The 19,120-nt window shown below is 34.7% G+C and overlaps 1 protein-coding gene across 2 annotated transcripts in view; it reads left to right on the top strand.

Annotated features, from left to right (window-relative positions):
* The window catches only part of LOC150083656 (NADPH oxidase 4-like), a 140,486-nt gene that overhangs the window by 105,906 nt on the left and 15,460 nt on the right, over positions 1-19,120 (top strand). Inside the window, exons 14-16 of one of the 2 annotated variants that reach the window (XR_016547184.1) lie at positions 2,745-2,864; positions 8,422-8,528; positions 8,675-8,687. Coding sequence is in view for 1 of the 2 variants with exons in the window: in XM_090377424.1 (XP_090233550.1) it covers positions 2,745-2,864; positions 8,417-8,528; positions 8,675-8,752 (310 nt within the window). In the remaining variant the exon portion in view is untranslated. Of the gene's footprint in view, positions 1-2,744; positions 2,865-8,416; positions 8,529-8,674; positions 8,753-19,120 lie in introns of those variants that run through there. The other variant, XM_090377424.1, reaches the window with a different exon arrangement.

Here is a 19,120-nt window from a genome sequence, read left to right as displayed (position 1 = left end):
AAAAATTTTCTTGAGCTGCAGTAAGTTAATCATCCTGAGTGTGTGCTTTCAACAACAGAGGTTTTCTTATAGTAAGAGCCACTGTGGATGTGTTACAGAATGAATTTTCAAATAGATTAATCTGGAGATATAAATTGATTGCCATAATTATCAGATTTATTTCTGTATATTTACTTAAAGAAAAGAGATTATATATTTCCAAGCCACAGACATTAAGCGATTTGAAAAATCACAATGTAAATTTAAGGAAGGTCTGAACAGATATCTAAATGAAAGGTGACATTTTCTTTCTTTTTTTTTTAAAGTGTTGTTGTTATTTGGTTTTTAGGAGCATTAGCAACTAAGGCCATATTGCTCCGTGGATATGTGGTGGTCATACCCTGACCTTTCCACATCCTCTGTATTTGGTGATCACGGGCTCGAACCCCGGTCTGATCAAGAAGCGTATGCTACACACTGCTGCACCTGGCTACGGAGGCGCCTTTTTTTTTAAAGGCAAATAAGCCTAGCTATTTGCATCAGCTTACCTTGTTAATACTAATAAGGGTAGAAAGAATACAACAATAAGTGAAACTTTGGCATCTTTTATGGAATGCATTATTCTAAGAACACACTGATGTAGTGAATTGAGTGGCATATTTATCAGACATTTTTTATGTGTAATGTTATACCAAATTTAGAATTTAAGCATGTTTAATACCAAAACAAAGTATTTTTTAATTAATATTTTAGAAAATAACAAATTAAAATACCTGTACTTCTTTTATGAGATATCATGCATATGAGAGAGAGAGAGAGAGAGAGAGAGAGAGAGAGAGAGAGAGAGAGAGTATATGTTAACGGTCTGATCCCACTAAATCTATAGTGTAGTTATGGGATATTAGTTTACTTGTATGGGAATGCTTTTATATCAGTGGCTGTCACAAATTATAAATGCAACTTGTATAGAACATGCTCAAGTCAAACCACTTTTCTATTACTTCTGAGAAAGAGGAGGGGGGGAAGGCCTAAGATGTTTTTATGGACATATTTTTCCTTTAGTCTGCCATCGTGAAACAATACTAATAGCTTCCATTGTTTATTATATTGAAAGAATGGCAAGAAGCCCCATTATTTTTTCTCTTGTTTTCATTTTCACCAACCCAACCTCATAATTAACCTTAAGGAGACACCCTAATTTTATTTCATGCCTGGAGGCCCTACTCATTTCTTATTTATGTTATTAAATAAAACTATTGCTACTGTTAAATGAGTCTTTGAGGTCAAGTTAGGCATCTTATTGCTATAGCGTCTGGAAGCTAATGATGTAGCTAACTACCCATTTCTTTACTGAAGAATTTTTAACTGTTTAAATTGCTTTGATCCTAATGGTCATTTTAACTGCCTTTGTTTGAGTTTCCTGATTCAGTTGATGCTGTAAGTTGGACTCAAACCAATTTTAGTTCACCAGATGCTGTATATACTCACTGAATCTTCTCCACTGCCTGCTTTTCCTACCCATAGTGATGTTTTAGTAACTTATTTTCACATTATGTATTTAATTAATTCCCAAACTCATCACTGGGAATTACCACCCAAGTCAATCTGTTACAAATTGACCAGTCAAAATTCCTGTTAGCTCTGTTCACAGAAACCTTACAACAATCAAGACCACCCAAACATTTCCTTCAAAAATGTTTGGTGGTCTGATTTTCTTTCATAAATGATCCAAAGTAGCCAACTTTAGTATGTATCATTAATCCTCACCGCATGCATGTACAAACCTCAAGCAAGTATCTGATAGCAGCCCAGCCAGTCTTCTGTTTCCACACATTTGTCTAGACTATTCCTGCCTTCTGTCCAGTGAAGCATCATCACATTAAGTAGTGTTTTGATTGGTGTGGTATTTTAAGAAGGAATGTGTGCTAATGCAACTCATTATACCATGTCTGAAAATTGTATATGTTCTTAGGCCAGTTTATCTGCTTGTAGGACAGAAAAGCATGGCAAAAGCCTGCATTCCTGCCTGACACTAGCTAACTCAATTTTGACTGAAAAGGCCTTTAAGTTCCTCACATTATTGATGGAATTTTAAACCTGGACCTATCCAAAATGTTGATAATTGTTGATAAAATGTTGATATCCAAAATGTTGATAAATGTTGATAATACACCTCTTGACAACAAAGACTATACAATGAGACTTTTGTGTTACTAATTGGGTACCATCTTCAAGAGGGAAGACATGGGCTCTGAAAGAATTTACCAAGGGCTTTTTCTTTAATACTATAAAATAATTACATCATATTTATCAATAAGTTCATTATTATACGCATCTGTGTGATTGTGTGACATGTTACTTTAGATGCATATGCATCTTTCAAATAAAAAATTAAATTTGTTGTATTTTTATAAATTGTAGAAAACTGTTTTCATATGAAAATAGGTTTTTTTTTGGTTTTTTTTTTTTTTTTTTTTTTTTTTTTGTAAATATTTTCTGCTACTTTTCCTTCTGCTCTAAATTTCTGGTTGTGCCATTGGCTTTTATAACAGATATGATTAACTTTCCATTGTTCTAATGCTGCATATGTCATAATCCTTGAAACATAAATGTATTATATTTGTACAGCACAGTATTCAATGCCCTTAATCATCTTAATTATTTGTAAGAACTTAGAGACTTGTAGTGTCCTTAAGAGCTTACAAATAAACTATTTTTAGCAAGCCATGCCTTGCTAAAAATACCTGTTGTAATTTTTACCTTAGATTGTACGTTGATGGACCATTTTGTAGCAGTACTGAAGATATACTAAAATACAGAATTAGCATCTGTGTTGCAGGTGGGATTGGCATCACTCCTTTTGCTGCCATCTTCAACTGCTTGAGGTGAGTGATGAATTTCTGCTCTGAATTGCGCTGTATTTCTCTGTTTTTGTTTACAATCAGTGAGCTGATTTTGAATTGTGATGCTGTCTAGTGATATACAGTATAGTAATAATAATAATAATAATAATATGCCAATCACATTGGTATACACTGTTAATATTAAAATGTGTGTACAGACTGATAATTTGTAGTGAAAGATATTGTTTGAGAAAGTTGTTTCTGTTATAGATAACCTTGAAATACTAAAACAAAATATTAGCAACACTTTATTTTGAACGGAGTTTATATTAATCTACTTGCTTTATATTTTATGCATCATTAACAATCCATTTGAGGTATGGATGATTTTCTGTTGAGGCAAGCAATATTTGGAAAATTCTTCTAAATAGCATTGAGCTTTTCAAAAATAAAGCTTAAATAAGTTCAAGGGATGTATCAGGACAGCAAATTATACAAACAAAATATTTAGTCTTAACTGTGCTTGCAGTAATCAGGAGTGTTGTCAATAAAATGAGTGAATTCAAACTCCTAGTTGGGACAACTAATGCTATCTTAATAGGACTGTATTAGCATTAATTGTGAAATAGAGGGCAATGAGTTTTTCACCATGGTATTTATACTGTACTTAGGAAGAACAGGCAAGATAGAAGGGTTGTGTGTGTGTCTGGGTGGGCGGGAGTCATACTTCTTATCAAAAGCAGCCTGAGTGCAACAAAAGCCTTCCCAGATTCAGAACTTATGTCAGCACAGAATCTGTGTTATGTGGAGTAATTGAAAGCAAAGGTAAAATGAGAATGGGCTTATGCTATAAACTAGAAAATTGTGAGGAGTATGACAAGAGCAGCTTCTGTGTGCAGATAGAATAGACAAACAAGTGAGAATGTCTTATTATGGGTGATTTCAACTTGGCCCTTATTGATTGGAGTAAATGGGAGGGAAACTCACCATGGTGGACAGCATTTTTAAATAAACTAGATGATAAATATTTTCTTAATGGTATGTATGCATTTGTGGCTTCTGTGATTTTTGCTTTAAAAGTATTCCATAATTTATATTCACCCTCACTCTGTAATCTGCACCACATAATGCCTTAAACTGTCAAAGTCTTTTCTGAAATTAAAACCCTTGCCTTTATCTTTAAATACTGCAACATCTTTCTTCATCTTCCAACTGACGACTGCGTGATCACTTCCTGCCAATAGTTATTGGATTTTAAGCCCTGTGATGTCATTAATTTGTGAGTTATGATGAGGTCAGGAATATTCTCACCTTTAGTATTATCTCTGACATGCTGGTACAAACAATAATCATCTAGTTCAGTGTTTCCCAAACTGTGGTCTGTGAAATGTTCAGAAGGGGTATCAAGTAATATGTGTTTATATATATATATATATATATATATGTAGAGGTCTGCAGATCTCAGTAGTTTGGGAGCCACTGATCTAGTTTATTTAGAAAAATCTTTATCCAAGGTGTGTTTCCCTCTCACTTATTCCAGTCAAAATGGGGCAGATTTGAAGTCACCCATAATAAAATAATCTTGCTCGCTTGCCAATTCCATTTGCATGTAAAGGCTCCTGTATTCTTCACTATCTTCTGATCTGTAGATTGCTCCCACTCTCATTATACCTTTGCTTTCAGCTAACTCACACCACACAAATTCTTTGTTGGCAGAAATAACAGATTCAGCAAAAGCTCATTAGCATTAGGAGAGGCATACAATGCAAGAAAGCAAGCTTATGCAGCATCAGGCAAAAAAAAAAAAAAAAAACCTCCCATTTCACCCCTCCATTCGTTCCAAATGCCTGTCCAGCTCAGCTTTAAATTTAATTAGGCTATCAACTTCCACAACACAAGATGGAAGTCTGTTTCACCAATCATCTACCCACTGGCTAAAGGCAAATTTCCGCACATCTATTCTACAACTGTCTTTCCCCAATTTGAATCTGTGCCCCCTCAGGTTCTTAATCTGAGCAAGAAGAAGAAGAATGCCATCAGCATTCAGCTTGCTCAACCCATTCAAGGCCTTATACACCTCAATCAGATCACCTCGCAGGTGCCTACTCTCTAGGCACTGCAATTTGCAGAACTTAAGCCTTTCTTGGTAAGAGCACCCCTTTGCTCCCCTCACCAATCTTGTTGCCCTTCTCTGTACATGCTCAAGCAACTCTACATCTTTCCTAAAATGAAGCCTCGACTTGTTCACAGTACTCTAGGTGTGGCCTGAATTTTCATTTTGCACTCAAGCTGCTTTTGATAAGAAGCATGATACCACCACACCTTCTATCTTCCCTAAATACATTATACGTACCATACTGGAACTCGTCAACCCCAATTTCTGGGTGGCACCATGTTTCTGTTTGCCCTATTATGTCAGCATTAGATGCTTTAACCAGAAGTTCAAATTCAGCTGTTTTATTGACAACACTCCTGACATTACTGTAGAGTGTTGTCAATAAAACAGCTGAATTCTTCTTCTATAGTTTACTACCCTTACACATCCCTTGAAGTTATTTAGGCTTGTTTCCCTAATTTTCACATCCCACTCATTTGAAACGTTGCACACTCTTGCCAATATCGGCTGTTATGGTAACAAACAAGAATCCTTGAGGTGAGTTCAAGCATTACTTTGACCCATATCATCAGGTAAATGTGGATCTATATTACCCTTCTCCCCTCCCTAACTAGCAGTTTCTCTGAACCCTTAAGGTATCCTCAATGATACTGGCAAAATTCCTTGTACCACCTTTGTTCAAATGAATACCATCTCTTCAAAATAGATTCCTTTTGGCTTGGGACACACTGATAAAACTCCTTCCCCCCAGACCTTTGCAGATTTTCTCAAGTTTTGAGTTAATCCTCAAGGCTTTCAGCATATAATCTCTCCTATCGTGTCTCAGCAGAATTGCAGACATTTTGTACACATTCAGACCTAACTCATGGAATTTTTCAGCATGGTCCTATATTTATCCAACAAATGATCATGGTCAGGTCGTGTTTGTTTAATATTATTGATCCTCACATGAGTAATAATGTTCTCTTTACCCTCCTTAAAATTTGATAATCTGTTGGTAATATCATCAGTTGTTGCTCCTGGCAAATGCACCCTATTTCTGGTCCACCTATCTTTATTACAAAAAATACTACCTGTTTCCCTGACAATAGAGTCTCCCAATAAAATCATCTTCAACCAGAGCAGTATGCACTTGTTTGTTCTTATTGTTGTTATTGGGGGGGGGATTGATAGCACATAAGCTACTTTTAGCATTAGCATTAGTAGAGGCATGTGATGCAAAAAAAAAAAAAAAAAAAACCACTCCCATTTCACCCCTCCATTCGTTCGAAATACCTGTCCAGCCGAGCCTTAAATTTATTTAGGCTATCAACTTCCACAACGAGGGATGGAAGTCTGTTACACCAACCAACTACCTGCTGGCTAAAGGCAAATTTCCGCACATCTATCCTACATCTGTCTTTGGCTATAATGCTTGATTGTTCTTATCTGGGACCTAAATTGGGCGTGTATCACTTGACAGGTCATGAGATACTCGAGTCCCTGATGAGTTTCCAGTTACATTTTTTTTCTAGGGCAAGCACTTGTTTCTTCAGTGACATCTATTCTTCTCGTAATGCACAAAGTTCTGATTTGAGATTGGTACACTCCTTTCATTGAGTGAAAAGAAAAGAATCGTCAGTTGAGTTCGATTTGTCTGCTAGACCAATCTTGGAATACATGCCACAGACTATACAAATCAAACTTATGACTCACACCAGAAATGCCCGCAGGTGTTGCTGCCTAGGTTGATATCCTTGGACTTTGTATTGTAAGTGGATCTTGTTGCAATCATTATTAAAGTAAAATCTGAACTTTAGAAAGATTACAAAATTTAAATTTACAATACAGGGTGTTTCAAAAATGATGGTCAATAATTTAAAGGTGAAAAGTACAAACTAAAATAATCAAAAAAGTCCCAGTGAACATCAGGCCGCAAATGAACCGTTTTCGAGATAATGCACATTTTCTGTTAAGATTTGCCACTGACTATTGGAGCATTCTGGGAAGGTAGTGTGTATTGCTGAGACTTTGTACACGCTGAATATGTTAGGGGTACACACTGCTGTGACTCAGTATACACTCTTGCAGAGCAACCCTCCTTGATGAAATTCCTGGATTTTGTTCTATTCTTTCTAACACCCTTTCCTCAACATGAGGTGTCATGCTTCTGGGCCTACCTGCTCATACTCCATGTGCAAAGCACCCATATTCTTTAAGGTGTTGATGTACCCCGATGAATGTGCACCTGCTGGGCTGCCTTTGGCGGGGGAAAATGCTTCTTGGTACAAACGTGCAGCCTCGAGTGCACTGCCATTGGCTTTACCATACATGAAGTGCACGTCCGCATACTCTTCGTTGCTGTAACCTCTTTCCATGTTGGCTATCCTTTGACAAGTGCTATTATGCCTGCTATGTCTCAGAGCATTGAGAAAGGGGAAAGGAAAGGGAGAGAATGAGCATAACCTAACCTAAACAAACAAGTCAGTGGTGGATCACAACTAGAAATGTGCAATATCTCGAAAACTATTCACTTAAGGACCCATGTTTACTAGGCTTTTTTGCATATTGTAGTCTGTACAGTTCACCTTTAATTGACCATCACTTTTTAAACACCCTGTATATTACAGAATTTAAATTGCAAAAATATTACAGAAAGGAAAGACAAAACATTAACCACTAGAGAAGTTAAATTTAAGCTTCCGAATGAAAGTTACAAAGTTCCCACTAAAATATTGGTAACAAGGGCTATCTGAATATTAAGCTGTAGCTTTTCTAATGACTATATGAATTCAAACTATATATTAACTAGAATTTATTATATTAAATAAAAAAAAATCAAAATTATTCCAAAAATTAACCTGCTATGAAGTTCCGAAATGCATAGCTACTATATACAACCAAGTACAGTAGTGTGTTATACCTGTGTACTTGTTAATGCCCAACCAACGAATCAGTGATCTTTCAATCCTTGAATGGGTTGAGCACGCTGAATTCTGATGGGATCCTTCCACTTGTTCAGATTACAAACCTAAGGGGGCATAAATTCAAATTAAGAAAGGACAGATGTAGAATAGATGTGCGGAAATTTGCCTTTAGCCAGCGGGTGGTTAATTGCTGGAACAAAATTCCATCTGTCGTGGAAGTTGATAGGTTGAATAAATTTAAGGAGGAACTGGACAGGCATTTGGAGGGAATGGTTTGATTTTTTTTTTTTTTTTTTTTTTGGCTGATGCTGCATAAGCTCATACACTTGCTTTCTTGCATCACATGCCACTACTACTACAATACAACAGTTATGGAATGCTCTGCAGATAGCTTGGCAGGTTAGACTTCATATGCATTATTAGGTATGTATTAGGCCCTCTTGTTACTTTTGAAATGTTATAGTAATTTGCAATCTGTTGAGCAGCCTATTTAACTGAAAAGTAAAATAAAGTAAATTGCTTTTGATGTTGTTGCTGCTGCTAGTGGTTCTTATCTGTCCATTTTGTTGTAGAACAGGTGTCATGGAAATTGAGAAGATGAAACGCCTTCACTTTCTTTGGGTGTGCAGGGAGATTGAATCATTTTGTTGGTTTGCAGAGATACTTGTTGATCTCTATGAGAAGGTAAATATAAGCACTTTAGTCAGTCATATTTACAGAGATATATTTAAAGAGATTATATTTTAGATTATACAGAGATTATTAGTCACATTTACAGAGATTATACTTTAGCATACTGATTTCACTTTATTTTAATTTCTCTTCTATAGCTGTGGAACAACAATAAACCAGATCTTTTAGACATTCAACTATATGTTACCAGAAATGTGAATCATTCCCACATGGTGGTAATAAAGTAAATTATTATTTTGTTATGAGAAAATTTTTTAAAGTAGTTTTAATAATTTTTTTTTAAATTTTTGATATTAGTTACAAAAATGTTTTGAAGCCAAAATATATAAAATTGTAGAAAAATCTCCTTATATTATTAGTAGAAATAATATAAGGAAATTTTTGTTCACGGAAATTTTGTGTTTGGATGCATTCCTAATAACCTCTGAGATTTCTATTTCTGTCACTCTTTTTTTTTTTTTTGGACTGCACGATACAGATCAGTGGCATAGCTACCATGTAGGCAGGCAAGACAATTGCCGCCAGCCCCCTAAAGGGCCCAGCATCTTTGGCTGATTTTATTTAATTGTTTTTATATTAATTTGTGACCTCCTTAGTTATGTGTTTGTGTGTGGAAAACAAATAGGAAAAGTATTTAAAGGGTAAGTATGTTATTGCCTAACGAAACTTTGTTATGTATCACCTCGGTCTGCGACACAAGATCACCTTTGGGCTTTGGTGTTTTCCTTGGGTGAACAAAAGACAGCTAAACTCCATTTGGTTTAAGAGTGCAGTGGAGGGGGGTGCTTGGCAAGACCGATTTACGTAGGAACATTTTAAGTTTAAAAATGACTATATATTATACTCGTATTCAGGAAAGAAGACTAATATGTCATAACCATAAATCGTGTGCAGTAAGCGAAGGACATAAGTCGGATTGATCAGTGTCAACAATGGTTAACATAAATATAAACATTGGGATGGTCTGCATCTGTCTCGCATCTGCACCAATCACAAAAGCTGTCAAATTTGCACCCTATACCAAGCTACGCTGCACTTTAAACCAAATACTTTAGTGATGCTATTGAATGTTATCTTATATGATTTCGATTATTATTATCCACCCTTTTGAAGCTCTTTTCGAAACACCTCACGCTTAACAGGGTAAGTTATTATTTTTATGCCCAGTTGCACCAATGAGACTTAAATTTTAAGCTAGACTTAAACAAAAAACTGCACATCAAAATTTTGATGCAACACGCAATAACTCGTTTGCCATTTCATTTCGATACAATATTTTCAATTTAAGGAACCCTTAAAATTTAAGTTACATTGGTGCAACCAGCCATTTTAATAAATTTACACATGAAGTTTCACATACCTACTTAAAAAATGTAATGTTCATTTTTTTTTTACTTTACCCCATAAATTGCAGATGTCTGGCCATGTATATAAACACCTTAGCGGTGCACAAAAATGAAAAAAAGTAAGGGAAATCACTGAAAAATTAAACAAAATGCAGAAGATTGATAATTTTTTCCAATGCAATCCATATCCATATCAGCTGAATTGAGCCAATCCATATCAGCTGAATTGAGTGAAGATCGCCCTGCTTCTTTGGATCTGGCAAGAACAAATGACTATCAAGACCATCAAGTTATGGAAAATGAAGCAGTAAGTCCAGAAACAAACTCATTTGTTTACGAAGGTTCAAGATTAGATCCCTCAGTTATTTTATACAGTATCCAACAGACTGTGCAAATTTTTCAGAAAATATTTCTGATGCAGACAAACATATGATAAAGGTCCCTTTCTGGTTACTGTGCAAAATAATAGGTCGAGGTCATTTTCTGAATTTTATTATAAAAGTAAAACAACAAAAGCTGGTCTTAAAGTACAAGTTATATGGCTATGTTATTCTCAAAAATCAGATTTTGTATATTGTGAACCACATTGGTTATTTGGAGATTGCTCTAATGCAGATTTTAAAAAATCTTGGATAAACGGCATATCTGATCAGAAAAATTTATCTAATAAAATTAAAAGACACAAAGCTTCCTCTGTTCATATTTCTGCTTGTGTAACATACGATCTTTGGCACACAAATAAAACAATTGATGCTGATTTAGTAACCAGTATAACTGAAGAAAAAAATTTCTGGAGACAAGTTTTGAAATGCATTATTCATGTTACATTAGTCGTCGAGAAAATCTGAATGATAAAAATATAAAAAGTGGAATTTTTTTATATATAATCGAGCTTCTATCAAACTATGATCCCATATTAAAGGAATTAATTTCAAAATGTGACTACCGGTCAACATATTTGAGTCCAACTATTCGAAATGAAATTATTTGTCTTTTATCTGAGAAAGTCAAAAATGTTATTGTTGATGAAATAAAGTCTGCGCCATTTTTCTCTGTAATCATGGACACTACCCAGGATGTCACAAAAACTGATCAGATGAGCCAAATATTTCATTATGTTACTGTAAAAACAGAAAATGATATACCATCAGATATCATTATAAATGAGCGATTTTTGGGATTTTATAGAATAAAAGATCAATCAGCTAGTAAAACTGAAAGTGACGTTATTTACTGTATAGAATCCAAAGGACTAGATTTACAGAACTGCCGAGGTCAAGGATATGATGGTGCCGCAACAATGAATGGGGCATATATAGCAGTATGCAACCAAGAATATTACAAAAAAGTTCTAAATGCTTACTATGTTCATTGTGCGGTGCATAACTTAAACTTGGTAATTAATGATGCTGTGAAAAAAGTAGCTGATATTTCTTTATTTTATGACAGTTGAAAATATTTACTCATTTTTTGCAGATAGTATTATACAATAGGATCTATGGAATCAGAAACAGAATGTAGATGCAAATGATAGCACTATATCAACAATTACTCTAAAGAAATTGTGTCCAGTGCATTGGTCATCAAGATTTGATTGTTTACTAGCATTGCGCTATAGATTTACAGATGTCCTAAAAACGTTATCAAAAATAATTTAAAGGCAATTGGCTTGCAAAAAAAACATGGAAACGTTAGAAGTTGTTTTTCTTTTGGTATTAAATTACAAAATGCTGGAGTCAATTAATTTAACTTCAAAGTTACTGCAACAAAAAAATCTAGATCTCAGTCAGGCAGTGTGCCATTTAGAGGCATCTTTAAATTCTATGGTTTTGCTAAGAGATAATTACGAAGAAAGTAAAAGTTTTGCATTTTCTTTAGCAAGATCATGGGGAATAAATTGAAATTTTAGAAACAAACGCAATAGAAAAGTTAAAAAAAAATGTTTGAAGATTTAGCTCAAGATGAACGACTTCAAGATTCTGAAAGACGGTTTAAAGTTGATATATACTATGCAACAATAGACATTGTGATACATCAATTAAAATGTAGATAGTTTTAAAATTTTGTAACTAGAAACACTCTTATCTTTTAGCGACGAAGCTCTGCAACAAGCGGCTGTAAAATTTCAAAACCAATACAATAAAGATATTTCTGATGACTTTCCACAGCAGGTATTAAATTTAAGATCATCTTTAGGACAAGAAATTTCAAAAATTAATTAAATTCGGGACTTATGCAACCTTATTTTAATTAAAAACACGTCATTATCTACATTTGTTACATTTTTTTTTTTTTTTTTTTCTGTGAACCCCAAACATGAGAGGTATTAGATACCTATAGTACTTAGTATCGTGCTTGGGTTGGAGGTTGAGAAGACGAAAGAAGATATTTGTTGACATTGGACTTGAACTTCTGTAGATTGTAATTTTCAGGAAATACGTATGAAGGAAGGTTGTTCCAGAAAACGGCAGTTGAATGAATAAAATGAGGAAGATGAAAAGTTGGTTCTGTGGGTGAAGTTGGACAGTAAATGGATGTTGGCTGGTGGCAGCACGTGTTTGGACTGTTTTGAAAGAGCGAGCGGGAATTATAGAAGCCAATTCAGAAAAACAGTGCCGATGGAAGTATCTGTAGAAGAGGCATGCAGTAGAAACAGTATGTCTATGAGAAAGCGAGTGGAGAGACTCTGTTAGAGATGAATCATTAATTAACCTAACTGCCCTCTTCTGAATGAAATCAAGAAGCCTGAGGGAGGTTTTGGGGGCACCACCCCAGATGTGGGAACAATATTCCATGGCAGGGCGGATTTGCGATTTATACAGAGTGAACAGCTGTTTGGAAGAAAAGTAATGCCGAGAGCAAAAGAGAAAACCAAGTTTTTTAGATGCAGTGGAAGCAATATTTGTAATGTGCTTGTGCCAAGAGAGATTAGAAGTCAGGGTAATCCCCAAAAGAGATATATCATTTTGCCTAGAAATTGAAGTGTCATTAAAGATAAGCATAGGAGTAGAAGAATCCTTTTTTGCGAGATATAAGACAAGACTGAGTTTTAGAAGGGTTGAAATCAACTAAGTTGTCTTTGCCCCACTGGAGAATTACCTGAAGATCGGCATTTAAGGAATTGGTAGCAGATTTTTGAGAAGTTGAAGCTGATTGAGCAGGGCAAGGTTTCTCAAAATGGAAAGTGGAATTCGATGTGCTATCATCGGCAAAACTATGGATAGGATTTCCAATCAATGGACGAAGGTCATTAATATACAAGAGGAAAAGAGTGGGGGAAAGTACTGAACCTTGGGGGACACCGGCATTAGTGGAGAAGTTAGAAGACAGAGAGCCATCTACCATCAGAGAATAAAGGTGATCAGAGATGAGCGATCAGAGAGAAAACTGGATAACCAATTACTAAAAACAGTTGGCAAACCATAGGATGGAAGCTTGTTTAGAAGCTTGTTGACATCTCAAAAGCCTTTGAGATGTCAAGAGCAACTACTTGTGTTTCACCGAACCTTTCCATTGAATTAGTCCATAAATGGGTAACATAAGCCAGAATATTACCAGTGGATCGACACTGACGGAATCCATACTGCCGTTCGTTGATCAGATGGAAGGTTTCTAGGTAGTTTAAGAGTTGGCAGTTAATTGATTTCTCCACTACTTTAGAAAGAGTAGAAGTAATTGCAATGGGACGATAATTGGATGGGAGGGATTTGTCACCCTTTTTAGGAACTGGCTGGATATGAGCAAATTTACAAGCAGAAGGAAAAACACCTTTGGAATAAGAAAGTGAAAAAAGGCGGCAGAGAATAGGAGTAAGTTCAGGAGCACTGGTTTTGAGAACAAGTGGAGAAATACCATCGGGACCTGGAGCTTTCTTAGCATCAAGATTCATCAAAATCCTTCTGATATCCTTTTGATGGAAGACCACAGGAGGCATTGAATGGAGCATGTTGGGAATGGTGGGAGGTGTTTTACCAAGATCATTAATACATGAGCTGGAAGAAAAATGGGATGCCAGCAGGTCAGCTTTATCCTTGGCTGAAGTGACAACAGAACCATCTGGTTTGGACAGAGGTGGGAGCAGAGATGGGCAAAAGTTGCGGCCAATAGCTTTGGCAAGAGACCAGAATGCTCAGCTACCATCAGGGCAAGAAGCAAGTTTTCTACTCTTAGCCTGTTCAAACTCTAGTTTGGACTGATTAATAACTGCTTTACAATTGTTGCGAGCTTTGGTGTAGGCAGAAAATGAAACTGAAGAATTAGAAACAAGCCAATTACAATATGCAACATTCTTCTCTTGAACAGCCTTAGCACATTTATTGGAAAACCAAGGTTTAGATAAAGGACGAGATTTTAAAGTGGAGTGTGGGATAAAGGATTCCATTCCTGCAAGAATAATTTCACTGACATGATCTGAGCAAACGTTGACATTAGAAGTTTTGAAACAGTAATCCGACCAAGGAAAAGAAGAAAAGAAGTCTCGCAGGTCATCCCTTTTTGCATTCTTGTAATGCCAAACAACACGAGGTTGGGAATAGCAATGAGATAAAGGTTCCATTGGAGAAGAGGCAATCACCAAGTTGTGATCTGAAGTGCCTAAAGGACCTCTCGCTTCGACCGTGTACTTGTGTAATGTAGTTTTCTCCCTGTTTTTAATTTCAATTCTTCCTTCTGATGAGCTGATAAAGAGTAATAATAATGCATAGTATATTTTTACCTTTTTTTAGGTAATCTGTTGTGGTTATCTGAGTACTGTCATAGAAAATAATGCTAAGAAACTTTCCAGAGAATCTTTGAGACTTGAACTTATTGTTTTGTAGTGCTCCAGAATGCCATTACTTTATGGGCACTGCTGTTTCATTTCAAGATGTAGTATAATAAATCCATAGGCTAGGAGACAAAATTTTAATTAAAGTTTAAAATATTTGTTATAAAACTTTTTTTGTGTATATAGACTGTTTGTGAGAAAAAGATCAAGCGTATTGGCTGTATGATTAGGATTGTCCAGTATTCTTGTAGGTAAATGAACAATCTGTGCTAGGTCATTGGTAATTGCAAAAGCCTCAGCATCTCAACCTGCTGGGTCGGTGTGACTAGAAAACGGAAGCCAGCTGGAGTTGTGAACATTAAAATCACCACGGAAAATTACCTCACTGTTAGGAAAGTTGGACTGGAAAAAGTCAAGTTGCAAAGAGAGGAAGTCAAAGAGCTACATACGTTATAATGGCATGTTTTATGTTCTTGACCTTGCCGGTTACTGTGGCTGGTGTCGATAGGAGTTTTTCGAAATTAAAACATATATAAGGAACACAATAGGCCAAGATCGACTTAATGATTTGTCCGTCTTAAGCATAGAAAATGGTGTAGCAAATTTTGTCGATTTCAACAAAATTATAGATATTTTTTCCGACTAAAAAGGCTAGGAGACAAAATTTTAATTAAAGTTTAAAATATTTGTTATAAAACTTTTTTTGTGTATATAGACTAGATTAACATATACAGTTGGTTACTTATTACAATGATTTGTTTTAAAATTACTCCAAAACTATTAATCTTGCCATATCCTTAAACAGCATCACTCATACCACTGTAGTGTAATAGATTCAAATATGACACACATAAACTGATGATCATGAGTTTTCCACTACAGGCCAGTTACTTTCAAGGTAGTATCTGTGTGTATGTGTATTTTTTTCTGCAGTGTTTATTTATGTTTCTGTATATTTTATTATGTATTTTTATTTTGTCATTTATATCTGCATGTAATACGTGTATATATATATTTATTATTGTTACTGAGCTTTTATGTTCGTGCATAATTTTAATTCAAATCTTATTATTTATAGGTATTATTCATTTACTTAAGGCTTGAATTTTTGTTAATGTGAATAAAGATTGCTTACTACCTAGTTAGCTTTATTTACTTTGTAGATATGCAGTAAATTTTTTTTCACTGATCATTTTATATGTATTTCTGTTGATCTTAATCTGCAATTAAAGCTATTGGATTTTGTTTTACAATAATAAAAAAATAGGATTTGATATAAATTCAGTATTTGTTTTTTAATACATCATTTATACCTTCAAAAATGTATTCATTATATTTATTTTAGTGTCTACAGAGGCAGAGGAGGAATTATTAATGGTTTCAATTTTTTTAATCTTCATGTTTATATTTTTGCTTCTGTTTTTGCAATTTTCATTAATTAAGTAGGGTCCGAACATGTTCTTTGCCTCTGAGCCCGAAAAAGGGTAGCTAAACAACTGATACAGATATTTAAATATAAAGTACCACACAGTTCTTTAGCTCTTTTTCCATTCACAAGACTGTGGAATTAAGTTAATTAATATAATTAAAAAAATTAAATACAAAATTAGGTTGGTTTTAAAAGCAGATATTCTTCAAAATACTTGTTCACTTATTTCTGTGCTCTGCAGTGAGAAATAAGTGCATATGTTTATACAAAAATTCCCTACAATTTATTATTACAATAATAAGATAGTCCAGATTAGGTAGTGCCTGATATGAAATACCAAAGTGAACATGCACAAGCCAACTTTAAAATGGATAGATTTTATTAATAGAGTGAATGAGGTTTATAAATGGATTTTGGGAAGTAAAAATTGAGATGCTTATGTAATGGTATCATTGTTCTTTAAGGTAGAAGTCAATAGCGACACAAGATATGTTGTGCATATTGATCATATTCAGTGCCTCAAAAAAACATCAAAATATTGCCTTAGAAGCTCTGTGCATTCTTTATCTCTCAGAAGCCACCTATGGCATTTAGTTTTGCCTCATCCACTAGAAGTTAGCAGCTCCTTGAAAGGAGTGTTCAATCTTGCCATATCCTTAAAGAGTATCACTCATACCACTGTAGTGTAGTGTAATAGATGCAAATATGACAGACATGAACTGATGATCATGAATTTTTCTACTACAGGCCTGTTACTTTCAAGGTAATAACTGTTAAGAATGTACTGGATTTTTAGTAAAACATTCACAATCAATGAGCTACATAATGAGCTACATTATGCATGTATTCCCATCAGCACCCTGAAATAGAATAAGTCCATAAATTTATTGGTACCACCTCAAGCAATCACATAGGCTCCATGGGATAATATGCAGCACTGACTGCTACCTTTATTTCATTTCATTTCTATTAGGCTGATACTAATATCTTTATATTGTTGTTTCTTTTAGGAGTTCTATTAATGTAGTATAACTGATATTAATGCAAGCCTTGATATTATTTTGTAAATGTGTAAATATTTGTCACTGAAATTAATCAATATATTAAGAGCTAACAAACACGATGTAATCACAATAATATGTTGGGATACTAATAAGTTTTAGTCCTATCCTATACAGAAATGAGTTAGGCAACCAGATTTGGATACTAATGCATCTTTCTTCCACTTTTTTTTTAGTGTAAAAAAAATTCTAAATTTGTCTTTAATCCAATGTTTTGTTGCTCCAGTGATATTATTATCAAGCTGAAACAAAACAAAGGTTGTTCCTTTTTTGAAACATTTTTCAGTTTTTTTATTATTGAAACCTTGTAAGTCAGCACATTGTCGTGGATGAACATGACACCTTTTCTTAGTTTTCTCCCTGTTTTTAATTTCAATTCTTCCTTCTGATGAGCTGATAAAGAGTAATAATAATGCATAGTATATTTTTACCTTTTTTTAGGTAATCTGTTGTGGTTATCTGAGTACTGTCATAGAAAATAATGCTAAGAAACTTTCCAGAGAATCTTTGAGACTTGAACTTATTGTTTTGTAGTGCTCCAGAATGCCATTACTTTATGGGCACTGCTGTTTCATTTCAAGATGTAGTATAATAAATCCATAAAAAACTGGATCCTTTCCAGAAAATGCCAGAATTTTGAAGAAATTACGTTTTTTTTTAAGGTTATGATTCATTATTTTTATTAAATAATACAGTAGCTCTGATCCCTATAGTCTCCACAGAACAATAGTTATGAGCATTAAGCCAAAATGTTAATCTTCTGGATTGGTACAGTGGGTAAGGTATTGCCTAAGAAATAAAGGTAATGGGTTTGAATGCTGCTTCCAGTGTGGGCATTGTGATATAAATAGTGCAAATGTAATTTCAGCAATTGAGTTGCCTTAAAAACCAAATGCATCCTACCATACTATTAAGTACTATGCTATGAACTAGTATTGAATATCTTGAAAAATGATGATCTTATATTTTGCAGATACATAGTAACAATGATATAGTCTAGGAAATATGATAAAAAGAAAGAAATTGGTATTTAGAAATTATAAATGGAACATAATGCATCAATTTTTTTTTTTTTTTTTTAAAGTCTGGCTAGTTTGTTTCCTTCTTCCCAGCTACTCCTGGAGAAATATTCAGAACGTTACAGATTTTTGAGGTTCTACTGTAATAGAGTCAAATACCATCCATCTATGATTACAATTTGATCCAGGAACTGTATTGTCAGATCTCTGTCAGATTTGCTGTAAAATTGTAGGCATATCAAATGGAGACTTTGATGTTATGTTGCTCAGCCAATTAACATTTTACTCTTACTATGACTTTAGCCACAATGAAACATATTACACTGTTCTCTTGAACGTGGCATAACTGCTGTGGATAAAGAGTTGGTTGAATTGGAGAAGACAGAGTGGTAATCAACAGGCAGTGCTCTTCTTGAACTAATGTTAATGGAGTCCCTCAGGGTTCAGTGCTGAGTCCATTGTTATTTTTTTCAGTACTTGTTAATGATATTGATGGAGGCATATCAGGCTAAATGTCTAAGTTTGTAGATACAAAGGTTGACAAGATGGTTAGGCACAGTAATCAGGATACACTACTGCAACAAGATATGGACAAATTAGGCAGATGGACTGAGAAGTGTCAATTGAAGTTAATAACATTGACAAATGAATGCTAATGCATACCACCACTTTGCTTATTGGAGGCTTGAAGTGGTGAAACCCATGTTTGGTCTCTAGAGCAAAGTTTCAGGCATCCCCCTCCCCCCATACTTCTCCTTCAACCCATGCACGGTACTAAGTACTATAGGTTTTGATACCTTTCGTGTTTGGGGTTTTCATAAAAAAAAAAAAAAAATAGAGTTGCAGTAATCCCATAGTACCATACTCAAGGTAGTAGAGAGTAAAACACATCCAGTGTAATTGTGCATTCAGACATGAAGTTGCCTGAGCATTGCAAATAGGCTACTAGGACAGCTCATGGAG

This window comes from Mastigoproctus giganteus, chromosome 7 (assembly GCF_048544385.1).
Source record: "Mastigoproctus giganteus isolate SK-2022 chromosome 7, ASM4854438v1, whole genome shotgun sequence".
NCBI classification, from domain to species: domain Eukaryota; kingdom Metazoa; phylum Arthropoda; class Arachnida; order Uropygi; family Thelyphonidae; genus Mastigoproctus; species Mastigoproctus giganteus.
Note: the sequence above shows the minus strand (reverse complement) of the source record. Positions and strands in the feature narration are given on the sequence as shown.